General features: G+C 36.5%; 1 protein-coding gene across 3 annotated transcripts in view; it reads right to left on the bottom strand.

Annotated features, from left to right (window-relative positions):
- Positions 1–1,913: 1,913 nt before the first annotated feature.
- CLPX (caseinolytic mitochondrial matrix peptidase chaperone subunit X) overlaps positions 1,914–17,384 on the bottom strand; it is a 43,124-nt gene continuing 27,653 nt past the window's right edge. For all 3 annotated transcript variants that reach the window (XM_032864701.1, XM_032864702.1, XM_032864703.1), the window contains 8 exons: positions 15,520–15,696; positions 14,543–14,707; positions 13,767–13,855; positions 12,634–12,798; positions 8,433–8,732; positions 6,758–6,850; positions 4,833–4,939; positions 1,914–3,638 (listed from right to left, as the gene is read on the bottom strand). In XM_032864701.1, the coding sequence (XP_032720592.1) occupies positions 3,548–3,638; positions 4,833–4,939; positions 6,758–6,850; positions 8,433–8,732; positions 12,634–12,798; positions 13,767–13,855; positions 14,543–14,707; positions 15,520–15,696 (1,187 nt within the window). In that variant the 3' untranslated portion in view covers positions 1,914–3,547. The remainder of the gene's footprint in view (positions 3,639–4,832; positions 4,940–6,757; positions 6,851–8,432; positions 8,733–12,633; positions 12,799–13,766; positions 13,856–14,542; positions 14,708–15,519; positions 15,697–17,384) is intronic.

Here is a 17,384-nt window from a genome sequence, read left to right as displayed (position 1 = left end):
GAAAGGTGATGGAACCAGTCTCCTTGAAGTTAAATCCTGGCTGTTGTTTACTAGTTGTGTGCCCTTGGGAAAGCTACTTAAGCACTCTAGGCTTTAGTTTCTTTATCTACAAGAAGGGTTGTAAGAGCACCTGCCTCACAGAGTTGTTACATTAAATGAACACAGTGACACAGAGTAAGCACTGTATGAGTGTCATCATCATTTTGCTTATCATTCTTATTTTTCCATATGTACTTTAGAATCCATTTGCCTACTTTCAATTTAAAAACTTCTTCATATTTTACTGTAATATTCATAAAATAAAGGGTTAATAGACATCTTGGTAATACTGAGTTTCCCCATTGAAGAACATGGGATACCACTTAAGATAATAAAAAACCCCTACCCTTCCACTCTTCTACCGCTATCACCTTAGTCCAATCCATTATCTTTCAAAAAGTAATAAAAAAAATAAATAAAAAGGCCTGAGTGTGTCCAACTCAATCCTTGCTTGCTCCATAGTGTTTGCTTATAGTGCAACCTGAGTGGTCTTTTAAAACTTAAGTCAGATTATGTCATTTCTCTGTGCAAAACCTTCTAATAGCTTCTCACCTGGCCCAGAATCGAAGTCTGGAAGGGAACTAGAAATAGGAAAACCAACTTTTAGTTTACCGTGGAGTGGATGTGAATTGAAAGGAGTTTTGTTGCATGATGAGAACTGATCTGAAAAACAGGAGGAAAATTATGAGGTAAGAGAGGGACCATGAGGCCGCTAGTCATGTTTCCCTCCATTTTCCTCAGAGCCTTCCCTTCCCAACAATCTAAAATACACATCTAATGATGTGCAACTCTCCTGGTTAATACCCTTTTAATAATGCCCCACTATTTTCTTCCTAAAATTACAACTTAATATGGCATATAAGATATTCTATTGTTTTAAAATGTATGGAGCACCCAATATAGGAGACATTATGTATGGTAAGTGCTGATTATAGTTAACAGAATATACAGGGGGTTTTTTGGTTTTGTTTTAATAATTTTTTTTTTAAAGATTTTACTTATTTGACAGACAGAGATTACAACTAGGCAGAGAGGCAGGCGGAGAGAGAGGAGGAAGCAGGCTCCCTGCCAGAGAGCCCGATGTGGCTTGATCCCAGGACCCTGGGATCATGACCTGAGCCAAAGGCAGAGGCTTAACCCACTGAGCCACCCAGGCGCCCCATAATAAATTATTTTTAAAGATTTTTATTTATTCACTTGACACAGAGAGACACACAGAGAGAAGGACCACAAGCAGGGCGAGTGGGAGAGGGAGAAGGCTTCCACCAAGCAGGGAGCCCAATGCAGGACTTGATCCCAGAACCCAGGGACCATGACCCCAGCAGAGAGCAGACATTTAACGTCTGAGCCACCAAGGCGCCCTCAGAATAGTTTTCACCCTACTGGGACTTATGGTATACCCAAAAAGACATGTGAAAAATAAGCTTAGGATTTTCCAACTCCTAAAGCTCCGTAGTTGTTTCACATTTGTCAAGATTTTGATTTAATTTTCGTTATTTCTTTCTGGAAAATTCCTCCTTGATCTTTCAGATCCATCTGGCCCACCACCTTTTGTGTCACCACACCTGGTACCTACCTCATTTCCATAATTATGATGCACAGATGTTTGTGTTTACTTCCCCTAGTAGATTAGTAATCTTCTTGAAAAACTCGGTCTAATCTAGTGTGGGGCCCACGCAGGACATTTAAGTGGAGGTTTTCAATAAATGTTTAACATAAACTTTAATAACAGAACTTTGTGGAATATATAAATAGGAGCATTTATTAGAGAGATATGAAAGTGCCAAGGATTAACCAATCACTAGAATAAAGCAGCTCATGATAACTGTGTCCTTTTAAAAATAGTACTGCTACGGATATACCACCACACGGGCTTTCATTTAGTACTTCTGTTTTATTCAAATGCCAAAACATAAGTTTCAAGATACAAATTGTAGTTATACTCAGTTTGTTTGATTTAAAAACATCAATTATGCTTTGTTAACAACTTCAAAAACCAAATGTAAGCTGTTGTGACTAAAATGTCTCCCAGTCCATTTCTGGAGGATTACCCTTAATATATTTAGTAGCTACTTCCAATTTTCACTCTACAAAAAGGAAAACAATGATGCTATAAAGAGAAAGATAATAAACAGTTATAATATGAAAGACTTCCTGAGAAGAACTTTAACCATTAAGAGAGACTAAGAAGGATATCTGTTTCTGTTCCATTTTATAGCAACCAGGCTTAAACACTCTGCAAAAATGCATTTCTGGTCCTACCAGCCATAGATAGCTCACATCTGTTATTACAACATAGAAAGCCCAATTCTTCATCAATAGGATTTAGAATCTGCGAAAAGCTTAGTTCTTTTCCTAAGAAAAAAGGGGCAAAAGGAAAACTCAAGAATCTATAAACCAAATAATGAAAACAAATATTTAAATGTACTCTGATTTAAACAATTTCAAATGAATTTTAACTGAACACACAGTACGGAAACTTGTATCATCATTAAGCTTAAAAGGTACCCAAATATTTTGGTATTTATAGAATCAAATGAAATAACTTTCATTATTAAGCCCCTCCAAATTTTCCCTGTTTAGTTTTGTTCTATAATGGAGGTTAACTTATATTTTAGTGTGAACACAGTCATTTCTGCTGATAGAGAAGCATAGATTTTCTTTAATGTTCTATCAAACCAAGGAATTAGATACACAACACCAAAAAACAAAACAAAACTAGCTGAGCACTTTACATAAGTGCACAGTATTAGGACAGCACATGGCTGTTATTATGACTGACGATGCATACTACTTTCAGAATTAAATGGTCTTTTCCTGAAGATTTAAGGCAGAGTTCAATTCCATCTGCCAAGCTCATGATACTAAAATGGATCAAAGATGGAAAATAAATCAGACAAGTCAGAAACGGAATGGCCTCTTCTATAGTACCAACTGGGAAACTGGTATCATGCATTAGCAGATAAGACTAAGAACACAGATAAATAAATCAGCAAAATATGGTTTTTCAGAGTACTTTTCCATGAAATTTTTAACTACTTGGAGACTATTTATTGCAATTTTTAAAATGAATAAAATTCCAATATTTTCAGGCAACAGATATGGGTAAAAAAAGGTTAAACTAAAAAATGGTATCCCAATCTTCAATTTTAAAGAATTTATTTTCCCATTTGTAGAGTAACATTATTGTAAAATCCAGTTATTGCAACACCTGCATTGCTTAAAGGAACTCCTAAGAATTTTGTTAAAGCATATTTTTAAAAAACTGAACCAAAATAATGTACATTTTATCTCTGAACACTGTATCATTAAAGTCCACATAATGTCCTCTGTATAAATCAATGTGATGTTACGTAATATACATGATCTGATTTTTACATCCTAAAGGCTTCTGACCATGTATGATATCCAAGATAGATCCAATGCTTTTAATGTCAGACTGTAGAGACATTTACGATCATAAACAAAAGAAGGAAAAGTTTTATATACAAGACAGAAGTCTGACAGTTTAGCTATTTGCTGCATCTGCCTGGCGAGGCCATCCTTCTTCTTCAACTCCAGAGTCATATTCTTCTTCAGAGGATTCTTTCGTTGGAGCCCTATCATAAAAAGCCATTAGGTTTTTTTTTTATTTAAATAAAAATTAGGGGTAAACATGTTTTCTAGACTCAAAATAATAAATTAATCCACCTAGCTAGAAAAAACACACAAAAAAGGAAAATATTAAGAGCACTTTTAACATTCAGATTTCTTAGTAGTGAAATACAGGAAATACTGAGAACTGCAAAACTAAGAGCTGTAATTTTCCCAATATTTTCCTTAACAAATTTATTACGGAAATAAATTGACAAGGCTTCAACTGCAAAGTCTTTAAAAATCCATTTTTCCACGAAAAAGGTTGAACCTATTATTTCAACTCAAATCCTTGACATTTAGCATATATCTGTAGTAAAGAAGTCAACAGCTTCTGAGCAAATCTGGCTTGACTCAAGTTAGCCAAAATTATGATCAGAATAAAATTTTTAATATATTGTCATCAACCAATAGAAGATTATGTCTCTGAATCAACTACCTCCTAAGTTATCTCAAAGGATAAGCAAACAAAATAACACACCTTGTGACTCAGTTAAAACAAATTTAATTTCTGATATGTAACATTAATATCAAGTGGTGTATAATATTCATTGAAAAGATCAGGGGTCAGTAAACGACAGCCTGCAGGCCAAATAAAGCCCATCACTTGGTTTATTAAATAAAGATTTAACGGAGCACTGACATGCTCATTCACTGATAATTATCTGTGGCTGCTATTGTGCCCTGAGGGCAGTGGTGAACTGCTGCAATACAGACTGTGTGGCCCTCAAGTACTCATCTAGCCCTTTACAAGCAACTCTGCTGACCCCTGGGATAAACAGATGAAGCAGTGAAAGATGGGTCAATCTGTCAACCAACATGATAATACCAAGAGAAAATTTCGTGAAAGATCTGAAACCAGTTATTCATAAATGACAGAGTTAGCAGCAAAGTTCATTTAAATCTCATTTGGATGACTTTTCTATCTCTTTTGATACTTCCTCCTTAGGGGAAGGCTAATTTTAGAGAAATTTTCAAAGACTCACAAAATATTATTATTTTATAAACCAAAATTAGAACATCTTTTCCACAGAAAACTTATGAGATTATGGCACCTTTATGAATATAAGGATGCTCATGAAATTTTTGTGACAGACCAATAAACCATAAGGAGCTGATCTTAAGTTTTAGATTTGTTCAAGCTTGACAAAACACTTTACCGGATATATCCTGGTTCCTTTTTCCCTTCTACTACTTCTTTGTTAACTTCCACACATACAATATCAGAATTAGGAACTTCAAACATTGGTTCTAGTAACAGCTTTTCCTAAAGAGGTAAGAAGTAATGAATTATATGGAAAAGTGTTAGATTTTTATTTTATGCTCTATAATACTTATGCTCTATATGCCACCAATCAAATTAATTAATTTAACAAATATTACTGAGTCCCTAATTCTGTATACCAGGAACTGAATGTTGAAAAAAAATCAATATAAAAAGCTTTCATACTCTTCATATTAAAGCAGCTGCTAACTAAATTCAGAGAGAATTCATTCTGTAAGGGAAAGCTATTTATCTATAGCTCTGTCTACTTAGGCCACCATGCACATATAGTAAGACTGTACCTCTGGATTCCGGTGTTGCTCAGAATTCTTGGCATATTTTATTACACAGAGGTCAAATGGTAATCCTTACTTTGAAAATGATTTAATCCTAAACCATCTCTACCAAACTCTTCAATTTTGAACTATGACTTCAAATAAGCGTTTGTTTCACCAGAGCTGCAGATCTTAAAGAAAATACTGGAGTACATAAAAATTTCTTTTAAAATGTTAACTATGGGGCGCCTGGGTGGCTCAGTCATTAAACGTCTGCTTTTGGCTCAGGTCATGATCTCAGGGTACTAGGATTGAGCCCTGCAACAGACTTCCTCCTCAGTGGGAAGCCTGCTTCTCCCTCTCCCACTCCCCCTGCTTGTGTTCCCTCTCTCACTGTCTCTGTGTCAAATAAATAAATAAATCTTGAAAAATAAAAAGGAAATAAATATGTTAACTATATGACCTATTCTTGTAGTTTGCATGCTTTTAAATCTGTCTTTAATCAGTAACACCTGAAGTCCAGGAATTCATTAGAGAGTACAATCTCAAACTGTCTGTGGTAAATGTGTAGCTCCAATCAAAAAGTCCTATTATGATGAGAGAAGTTAATAATTAGCAATGAAATCCTTAAAAGAGAATAGGAACATATGCTTGCTTTGGGCGCACGTAGGAAAATAGTAATTCACTGTACAGCCAGACCTGGAAAGCAGGGGAGAGAACACTATAAATAGAGTAGGTGATGGCTGAAAATAGGCTGGGCCTTTAGAATTTTAACAGAACAAAAAACGGAGTTCACAAGGTGCCTGGGTGGCTCAGTTAAAGTGTCCAACTCTTGATTTCAGCCCAGATCATGATCTTGGTCATGAGATTTGAGTGCTGCATCGGGCTCCACACTGGGGTGTGGGGCCTGCTTAAGATTCTCTCTCCCTCTGCCCCCGCCCCCCGCTCACACTCTTGAAAGAAAGAAAGAAAGGAAGAGAGGAGAAAGAAAGAATAATGAATTCACATCACTGTGAAGAATTTAAGGGCAAAAAAATATCATGGTATCTGCAATTTAATTTCAAACAAACAGATAGGAATGAGAATTTCAATGGGTCTGAGGAAGTGGTCTAGGGAGGTTAGTCAAAAGGCCCGAATAAAATTTTCAAATTCTTCTTCCCAGAACCCTGATTTTCTCTATTTCTTTAATGCTATTATGTCCTTTGTTGCAAATGCTCGCTTATTTATTTCTTGGAGGAGAGAGAGAGGAGGCAGGGAGGGAGAGGGAAAGAGAAAATCTTAAGCAGGCAACCTGAGATCATGACCTGAGCCAAAATCCAGAGTCAGATGCTTAACTGACTGAGCCACCCAAGTTCCCCTGTTGCAAATACTTTACAGATCCTTTTTTGTAATAAAGAAAAATATAATCTATGGGGACAAAATAATAATAATAATGATCACAAGAAACAATTCCAGGCCACTTCCATGGATATATTTCCAAAGTAACATGGAGACTTAATATTTATAAAACCAAGAGCAAGAAAATAATCTAGTAATGCCAACTTACCATTATGGACCGAAGACCTCGTGCACCTGTTTTTCGTTCTAGTGCCAATCTGGCTATAGCTTTCAAAGCATCCTCAGTAACATTAAGTTCACACTACAAATACATAAAAAGAAATGAGAACTTAGATAATACTTATATTTTCCTAATATAACCATATAACATTTGATCTATTAATTGTTATTACCTATCATCATTTCTAGCCTTTGTAGAACAAAAAGGGACTAACGCCCTAACTTTACAGATAAGGAAGTTCAAGCAGATTAAGTATACTGATTCACTAATAATTAGAACCACAGGATCAGAATCTTTACATCTTGATTGACTCTGTCCCCCATTTTTTGACCATTACTTACTTCCTAGAAAACACTCATCACTCATTTTGAAGAGTATTAGTAACCCACTCATCCTAAAGAGCAAAGCTTTAGACAAATCTCTCTAAATGACCACAAATTTCAAAACAAGAGTTCAAATTACTGATACTTTATAAACATACTAAAAAAAAGATTAACATACTTTGGAACACCACACTTCACAAGACCTTGGTATGAAGCAAATTATGGTTACGAATTTCTACTTCCAGAAAGTGTAAAATTTAAGCAAGGTAATTATCTCTCATGGTGCTTTACAGCCTTGCCTTCAAGCACTTGTTTCTGTCAATTAGCCTAAGAGAAGTAATAGTATTTTGAATCACAAGTTTCTCATTAGTCCTTGAAGAGGTTTTCTAGATTAACATGGACTTTCCAAGACTTTATTCAACATTTATTGGGCCCCTACCTGTATACTAGAGATGAAATGAGGAATTACCATCTTTGCCCTCAAGGAACTTAAGTCTACTGGGTAGTGACGAATTAGCAAAATAGCATTTACAGCAGTGTATGCACAGTGGTGCTAAGGGAGCAGCACCAATGTGGGGGCATTAAAAAAAGCAAGGGGACCAATGAAGGATTTAAGGAGAGGAGTAAAATAACTAGCTTTGTGTTTATTCTTTCATTAGATATTTATTAAGAACTTAAAATCTATTTCCTGGGCATTATGTTCAACAATATAAAAATGATCCATTCTGGAAGTAAAATGGAAGATAATGGTATTTTGGTGGTGGTGCTCAGAAACAGACTTGAGACAGGGAGACTTTTTAGGAGCCAAAAGCATGGGTCAAGGTAAAGAATGATAAAGGAGCTTGAGGTAGTGGTAGCAGAATGAAGAGAAGGAAACTAATTATTTAAAGACACAAAGTTCATAAAACCCAAAACATATGCTGTATGATTGGACGTCTGGGCTTGTGGGACTGGATGTCTGGCTGCAGAGAAGTAGATGAGGAAGGTGAGAGAACTTAAGACAGAAGTATATAAAAGTATACACAGTATGCTGCAACAAAAGCATTTAACATTTTAAGGCTGAAAGGAGAATCCTATGTGTCTGACTTAAGGGGTTGAGAGTAGGCTGCTGGCATAATCTCCCTCTCCATATATCCTAATGATGATTTTAATTAGGAAAAAAACAAAACCAACTCTTAAATGTCTAATATAACACAATCTGCTTTCCCTCATTTCTAGATCCATATTTAGTGAGAAATAGGCTGGTATTCCAGATAAGCAGGATTGCTTTTGCTTTTTAATTTATGCAGAGTTCCAATAACAAAACCCCACAAATTGAGTATGAAAAATAAAAATCTAACCTTATCCATGCTGAATAAGGCCTGGTACTGAGGAATAACAGCATTACGTGGCTCAGTTAGTATTTGTACAAGTGTTTTCTCATCGAGACTATGCAAAGGAACTACCACAGGCAACCGTCCCACAAACTCAGGAATCATGCCAAATTCAATGAGATCTCTGGCTTCTACGTGACGTAATAATCGATCTTTTTCTTCGATGTCTTGGTGAGTATTTGATTCTCCACTTCGGTTGGCAAGGTCTGCAGCAGCTGCAGCCCTTCTGCCTTTTCCCAGATTAGAAGGTGTTCCAAATCCAAGATACTACCAAGAAAAGACAGATATTAAAAATAGCAGAAAGAAGTTGCACTGTATTAAGTACTTTGCATATATGCCTCATGTGACCTTTGCACTATATGAAAGTCCTAATATCATTCGTATTTTACAAATGAAGAAAATAAGCTTAGAAAGGTTAAGTACCTTGACCAAGTTCTCTTTTGCTATAAGTGGTAAGGTTAGGATTTGAATTCAGACCTATCTGCCTTTAGAACTGAGAACTAAACCACCATTTAATAACCAATTCTCAAAGAATGAATTCAAGTAAAAATAGGTAAAAACTACGAAGGGCGGTCCCTTAGAACTCAGATGATGATGCTGTAGGGTTTTTCTGAGACCTCTGGACTAGTGTGGTTTCTAAAATGTGTAAGAACTGTTAAAATGGAGACAGTAATTATTTTGTAACCAAAATTAATTTTGTAACACTGTAAATAGTACTAGTGCCTATGGAACAAGCACCCTTATAAGAAAATTATGCTTAAGTGTCTTAAGTCACCGCTAAGCATTCTATTAAAATCATGATTTGAGGTTCCACACACCAACCTATGTTAGAATAATTCTGATTTTATAAAAAAATATAAGAATGACATTTTTAAAAAGAAGGCTAACTTTGCTGCAAACGTCTGGGTATTGGGGATCCTGACTGGGTCAGCTGGTGGAGCATGCAACTTTTGATCTCAGGATTGTGAGATCAAGCCCTACACTGGATGTAAAGACTACTTTAAAACACACACACACACACACACACACAAACAACAACAACAAAACACACCCCAAACCACACACATACCCATTTTTTAAAAAAAAAAAAAAAAAAAAAAAAAGGCTGGGTATCTAAGGTATATGGATCCTACTTTGGTTCATATAAAAGAACTATACTCTAGGCAATTGTCAGAAAGTTTAATTTAATTTAATTTAATTTTTTTTAAAGATTTTTATTTATTTATTGAGAGAGAGGCAGTGAGAGAGAGCATGAGCGAAGAGAAGGTCAGAGGGAGAAGCAGATTCCCCGTGGAGCTGGGAGCCCGATGCGGGACTCGATCCCAGGGCTCCAGGATCATGACCTGAGCCGAAGGCAGTCGTACAACCAACTGAGCCACCCAGGCATCCCAGAAAGTTTAATTTTAATATGTCATACAGCTTTTGTTGAAAAAAGCAGCTCATGATATGTGAGAAAACTGCCTAAGTCAAAAATGCATTCCTTTGATGCTCTAAGCTGGATACATGAATAGTATATCAGAAAGAAAAATACTTTCCATTCAATAATTTAAACATTAGTAAGCTTTTATTATGTATAAGCATATATAATTTAAAAATATATTTATTTTATATAATATAAACATTTACAAAGCCTTATTATAAAACACTGGGAATACAAACCTAAAGACAGCCATTACCCTAATGGGGCTTATTTAGAGTGAGAACCCATGAAGGAATTAAAGTATCACAGGTGCAATGAAGGACAACCATCCAGGAAATTATAGCAGTAGACAAGAGGGAAAGAGGCACATACTGGGGGGGGGGGGCAGGAAGTGATCAAGAAAGCTTCACCAAATTTTAAAAGATGAACACAGATTTGCTAACTGTATTGAAGTAGGGGAGGGCATGAGCAAAGGCAAGAGGAATAAAAGTTAAGAGTGCAAGCAGCCTGGTAGGGTTGGAACATAAGTGCATTATTTAATATTGTACCCCTGGCTTCCAACAAGGGCTGATAAAAACAACAGTCACATGCACGTATTTAATTCCCTATAAAATCACTGTTGAAGACTCTCTTACCTCTGTGTCTTTTCCATAAAGATCTATATGATAAATTCTTTTTAAATCTGTATTTCCTGAAGACCAACCTCATATGCTTCCCCTTTCAGGTAGTAATAACTAGAGCCCATGATTTCTCCCTACTTTTCATTAAGAAGTTCAAATGAGGGGCGCCTGGGTGGCTCGGTGGGTAAAAGCCTCTGCCTTCAGCTCAGGTCATGATCCCACGGTCCTGGGATCGAGCCCCGCATCGGGCTCTCTGCTCAGCGGGGAGCCTGCTTCCACCTCTCTCTCTCTGCCTGCCTCTCTGCCTACTTGTGATCTCTGTCTGTCAAATAAATAAATAAAATCTTTAAAAAAAAAAAAAAAGAAGAAGAAGAAGAAGTTCAAATGACCTAAACCTGCCTTCTACATGTTTCTGATCTCTTTTTTAACATTACTTTTAACTTTTTTTTTTCCTACATGTTCCTAGCTTCAAATTCTTTTTGGAAGCACTAATTTTAATTAGGTATCAGAACATGATCCTTGCCTCCGGTTACAGATTTTTAAGTAAACTCTACACTCAACATGGAGCTCAAACTCTCAATCCCAAGATCGAAAGTTGCATGCTCTCTCAAGGAGGCAGCCAGGCGCCCCCAGAATTTTGAATATGAAGTTATCTCCCTCCCCCGCTCTCTCACATACAAAGAAATAATTTCTTCTTTCTAATTTGTTAGGCTAATTCATGTGAAATTTCAAAAGTAATAATGACATAAATTAACTAATATGAAAAATTAAAATCTAACCTTATCCATGCTGAATAAGGCCTGGTACACTAAGGAACAGCAGCATTTTGTGGCTCAGTCAGTATTTATACAAGAGTGTTTTCTCACCTCGGGTATCCAGAGGAACTACCACAGCAACCATTCCATTAGCAGTATCATTTTTTTATTGCTAATAAACTGCTGTTTAAACAAGTGGGTGCAAAGCCAAGGAGACTTAAAGCAAACAATATAGCAGAGTTGATCTATGACAAATTTATTTAGATAGAATATAGAATATACTTAAAAGAAATCATTTGTGGCTAGCTATTATGTAAAACACAAAACATGGAAAATACTGGTGTGTTTGGGCATCTTGACACTATGTTGACATTATATTTTATTGAAACCAACATAGGTACTGGGCATGTACCTGTAGATATGAAGAATAAGTTCCAGTTAAAATCAAGGCTATTTAAGTTAAAATCAAGAATGTGGTTTTTTGTTTGTTTTTGTAAAATATTTTATTTATTTGACAGACAGAGATCACAAGTAGGCAGAGAGGCAGGCGGGGTGTGGGGGGAAGCAGGCTCTCCACTGAGCAGAGAGCCCAATACAGGGCTCCATCCCAGGACCCTGAGATCATGACCTGAGCCGAAGCCAGAGGCTTAACCCACTGAGCCACTCAGGTGCCCCTTTTGTTTTTTTTTTTAAGATTTTTTTATTTATGCATTTGAGACAGAGACAGAACACAAGCAAGAGGAGGGGCAGATGGAGAGGGAGACACAGGCTCCCCACTGAGCAAGGAGCCCTATGTGGGACTCAATCCCAGGACCCTGGGATCATGATCCAAGCAAAGGCAGACCCTTAACCAAGGTCCCCCAAGGGACACCGAGGTGCCCCCAAATCAAGAATGTTTAAAAACATCTATAAAACTAAGTGGGATCACAACCCTTCCCCTAACACCCAAACTGGCTGCCTCATTTTGTGAATGTCAGAGGTTATCTCTGAGAAAACTCCTGGGTGGAGGAAATGGAGAGAAGCTCTTTATTTGGCTCCAGTGAATTGGGCAAAAGGCCTGAACAGAAATTTTACTGATGTGATGCAGCTACCTCAAATTATAAAAGAACTCCTCAGATAAACTCTAAAACCGAATAATCAAGTTACACTTTAAAGATGACCTTTAAATAGATGATCTTTAGAAATCTTTCAATTCACCATTCTGAAATTTAAAAACAAACAAACAAACCAAAAAAACCACCACCACCAACCTAGGAATATATTTCTGGTATGCTCTAAGAAAACCTAAATTAAAAATCCACAACTGGAAACTGACTATCCATCCTCTATAACTTCAAATGTGTACTACCCTATAACCCTTCAGAAAAACTCACCTTTTCATTTTTCCTCCTGCTGATGATTCTGTCTAAGCCATTGAAAGCACCAGATGCCACAAACAGGATGTTTGTTGTATCAACTTGTACTGTTTCTCCACGTAACTTGCGGGAATTCTTTTCTGGAACGTTAACTATCGTGCCTTCTAGTAGTTTTAATAACCCCTAAATAAAGAACAAATGACTTAGAATCATTGTGTAAGTATATTATTTATTTTACTTTAGAAAATGGGATTCAAAGGGGGAAAATAATACGTGGTTATGGTCAATGAGCATAATTAACAAAAACTCCCACATTTCTACAACTAACATGAAAATCTAATGCACCATCATATTAATAATTTGTAAATTTCTTTGGAATAGTTATAGACTCCTGATGCACTCAAGAAATAGTCAATGTGAAAGGTTGCTTTTGATGGCAAAGACGTAATTATGACCTAAAGACAGAATTGACTAAGTAAGATGGTACGCAACCATGGTGGGTGGGAACATTCAAAATTTTAAAATAGTTGATCTGTCTTCCATATGAATTAAAATTAAACTTTTAGACTACCTATATTTTGAGATGCTTTTATAAAAAAATTACCTAGCACATTTTATGAGTGTGACCTCTCTATGTCTCAGTCAAAATAATGAAAGCCATTCTCCTTATCCTGTATTTTATAACATAATTAGTTACCAATAAAAAGTCAACTTGGCCACTTGATCATTAAGACTTCAGTTATCATTCTACATAGAATGAAACACGATTTTATCTATTTTATCCTATTATCTAAGTGAAAAGAATAAGATACATGTACATACTTCATTTATGTCTAGTTAGAACCACAACTCTCAAGAGTCTTCTAGAAATGTTTAACTGGACCTCTAAAGAATAAAATCAACAAAAGTCAAATTCCATTTTTTCTATCTTTTCAAGTATTTTTACTTTCTAAGAAACGTAATTTGGTACTTAAAATAACCAACAGCTTTCTCTTGGGATCTGAACCACTTTAAAATGGTATGTGGAGTTTGGGGTGGGAGAAATAAACAAAATAGAATCTAATTGAATGTGAAACCAAACGTACAATATTTGGGAGGTTGATGTATTCCCTTCCTTTTAGTGGGCTTGAACAAAATATTCAACTGCTTACTTGCTGAACGCCTTCTCCACCTACATCCCGTAACTGATGAATGCCTGGCACACTGCCAATCTTATCTACTTCATCCAGAAAGACAATTCCTATAATTTAAGGAGGATTCTATTTATAATATGAAAAAGATACACAAAAGATAACCTCAGTTTTAAAAGACTAGGTAGCTATAGAGAAAGGTTATTCAATCCTTCACCCTTAACATATACAAGAGCTTAACTTCATAAAAATACACTGCTCTCCCATTCATAATTTTGTGTAGATGTTTTATAATCCATTATATAGCATATCACTTGGGTATGACAACCAATTCTCTGACGTTAGTTATCCACCCCACTAATGTTTTCAGGTTCTTCATTCTAGGAAGCTGTGATAGAAGTATAGTGGGGAAGCATGAAATGTATACAGTGCTGGTACCAGCAAAAGTTTAGATTCATCCTGCACCCTCTTTCGCTTGTCCTGGCACCGTCTCCCACCCCACCCCAGGATTAGGAGTCTATAGGGGAGTCGGAATAGGAAAAACAATAATAGCATTAAGGATCTAATGGAATAGTAATTTGGCATGTTTTCACCCTGGTAGTCACCTTAACAACAATAAGACAAAGCAAACTTTGTGGCCCTTAGTATGCTAGAAAATGTTTAACATAGCTATCATTATACAATTACAGAATTTTACTCCTTGACTCAAAAAACAAGAATTATAGTATTTCCTCATATTAGACTGCTTCCCCAATAGACTACATCTGGAGATAGACAGGCTATACTGAAAAACATACCTTGTTGTGCTTTTTCTACATTGTAATTGGCATCTTGGAGCAGTTTGGCAATCACCGATTCAATATCTTCACCTACATATCCAGCCTGAGTCAAAGTTGTACAGTCACAGATAGCAAAAGGGACATCAAGGCATTTAGCTAGAGTTTGTGCCAGTAGAGTTTTACCTACAAATAGAAAAGGCAACTAAAAGTTTACTAAAAATATGTTGATACACAATCTGTGTACAAAAATGTAAAATAAACTAAATCTAGTATATAATAAAAAATTACTTGTACATCTTTACTATTATTTAGATTTAATGGTATGTTATTTTTAATAACTCCCATTATTTTATTTAACTTCCATTAAGACATTAGGGATCGGGGTGCCTGGGTGGCTCTGACAAGTTGGGCTTCTGATTCTTGATTTTGGCTGGGGTCATGATCTCAGGGTCCTGAGAGCTGGATCAAGACCATGTCAGGTCCTGCACTCAGTAAGGAGTCTTCCTGAGTACTCTCTTCCTCTCCATCTGACCCTCCCCTGCTCACATGCACATGCGTGCACTCTCCCTAAAATAAATCAATCTTAAAAAAAAAAAAAGTGTTAAGGATTTGCATCAATTCATCAAATTCAGCTTGAAGCCTATGGAGAAATACTGACAATGTATCCTTAAGATTGGCCTTAGATTTTCTTCTCAAGAGCCAGAATCCCCAATCACAAGACAGAGGTTACAGAATCATTTATACTCTATTTTTTTTTTAAAGATTTTATTTATTTATTTATTTCACAGACAGATCACAAGTAGGCAGAGAGGTAGGCAGAGAGAGAGAAGAGAAAGCAGGCTCCCTGGTGAGCAGAGAGCCCGATGTGGGGCTCGATCCCAGGACCCTGGGATCATGACATGAGCCAAAGGCAAAGGCTTTAACCCACTGAGCCACCCAGGCGCCCCAATACTCTATTTTTTTTTAATAAGTAATTTTTTTAGAAAGTTATTTACCTGACCCAGTTGGTCCAAGCAGCAAAATATTACTCTTTTCAAGTTTTATGTCATCATGGGAAGAATCCAACACTTCACCTCCTCGTTTTTCCTGAGGTATTTGTTGATTTACCTGTTGCTGCATTGATGCTCCTAAAGCATTACCATGTGGACTAATTCCGGCGATCTGAAGCAATTCTGAAAGAATGCCAAAGAAATTATTAGAGCTTCATATGATTTTACTTGAAAAAATGTCCAATAGCCCTAAATCTAAGAGTGATCACATATTTAGAAAAACTTAAAATATTTTGACATTCTGTCTCACCTAAAAAGAAAGTAAACCTCAAATTAGTAACAAATGTACAACACACAATGATCTTGCAGGAAACCTCAAGCAAAGTAAACAGATTCTTTTCACCCTCCTTATTTATGTAAATCTGTATGAGGAATGCCCTTTCACTTATGGGAAGGCAGTGTAAGGGAAAAAGAATAGTGCTAGGCGTAACAAAGCTTTAGCTTTGGCCTTTGCATTGTATCTAAATAGCTATATGATCTTGGGCAAGTCATATAAATTTTGTTCTGTTTCCAAACCTATAAAATGTTAATAATACCAATCAATTTCAAGCACATGGTTGGAAAGTAGAATAAAATGCAATTGATCTGGAGGCACCTTAAAAAACAAGCAAATGTATATAGATTTTTTTCAGTACAAATGAAGTAGGACTATAGGGAAACGGAAAAACACTGAACACAGTAGAAGAACCAAGACTAAAATGGAGATATAAGAAATCTGGGTTCTAGTCTTTTTCTGTCACTATGTAGTTGTAGGACCACAGCAATCACTTAACTTTACTGGGACTGCTTCCTTACCTATTAGGTGAAAATATCAAGACATGTGACTTCTAGTCTTCTTCACATCTAAAAATGATTCTGAGTCTACAGAGAAACTAAATATGGTAACACTCGTTGGCTCTATCTGAATTTGTGATTTTATAGGATTGATTGGCTCTCTTTACCCTCTTTATTAGAGACACAATGCTTAGCTAGATGGGAATGATACTGCTGATGAACTACCAGCTTATTAACTGGATACCTAAAAACAAACCAGCTTTGTTATCACTCTCTCAGCTTAAAGGAAAGAATTCCAAAAGTCTTTTCAATTATCCATATTTGTAAATCCATACTACTCCTGGTTCTCAGCATCTGAGGCACCTGTGTTCATATCCCATTTATGTTTTCTGGATTTATTTTTAGTTTGTTTCTAATAAATGGGTTAAGAATATTAGTACTTTCAGGACTCCTGGGCGGCTCAGCCAGTTAAGCATCTGCCTTCTGCTCAGGTCCTGATCCCGAGGTCCTGGGATTGAGTCCTGCATTGGGCTCCCTGCTCAGAGGGGAGCCTGCTTCTCTCCCTGCTCATGCTCTTTCTCTGACAAATAAATTAATAAAATCTTAAAAAAAAAAAAAAAAAAAAAGGAGTATCAGTACTTCCGGGGCACCAGGGTAACTCAGTTAGTTGAGAGGCCAACTCCTGATTTCAGCTCAGTCATCTCAGGGTCCTGGGATCCACCCCCACCTCAGGTTCTGTGCTCAGCAGGGAGTCTGCTTGAGGATTCGCTCTCCCTCTGCCTCCTCCCCACTCACATATAAGCTCACACTCTCTCTAATAAATCTTTAAAAAAAAAAAAGTATCAGTACTTCCTAACGCATCATAATTTAAACAAACCAAAAGACAGATTTTCAGCAGATAAAACTATTATTATGGTCCTATTCCATCCAGCTGGCACTTTCAATGATCTTAGAAAGTAAACAGTTATTCTAACTAGCAAAATAAGAATTGGAGGGGCGCCTGGGTGGCTCATTCAGTAAAGTAGCTTGGTTTTGGT

This window comes from Lontra canadensis, unplaced genomic scaffold (assembly GCF_010015895.1).
Source record: "Lontra canadensis isolate GAN:19392208 unplaced genomic scaffold, GSC_riverotter_1.0 scaffold28, whole genome shotgun sequence".
Taxonomy (NCBI): domain Eukaryota; kingdom Metazoa; phylum Chordata; class Mammalia; order Carnivora; family Mustelidae; genus Lontra; species Lontra canadensis.
The sequence above is the reverse complement of the archived record's forward strand: the minus strand, read 5'-3'. Positions and strand labels throughout refer to the sequence as shown.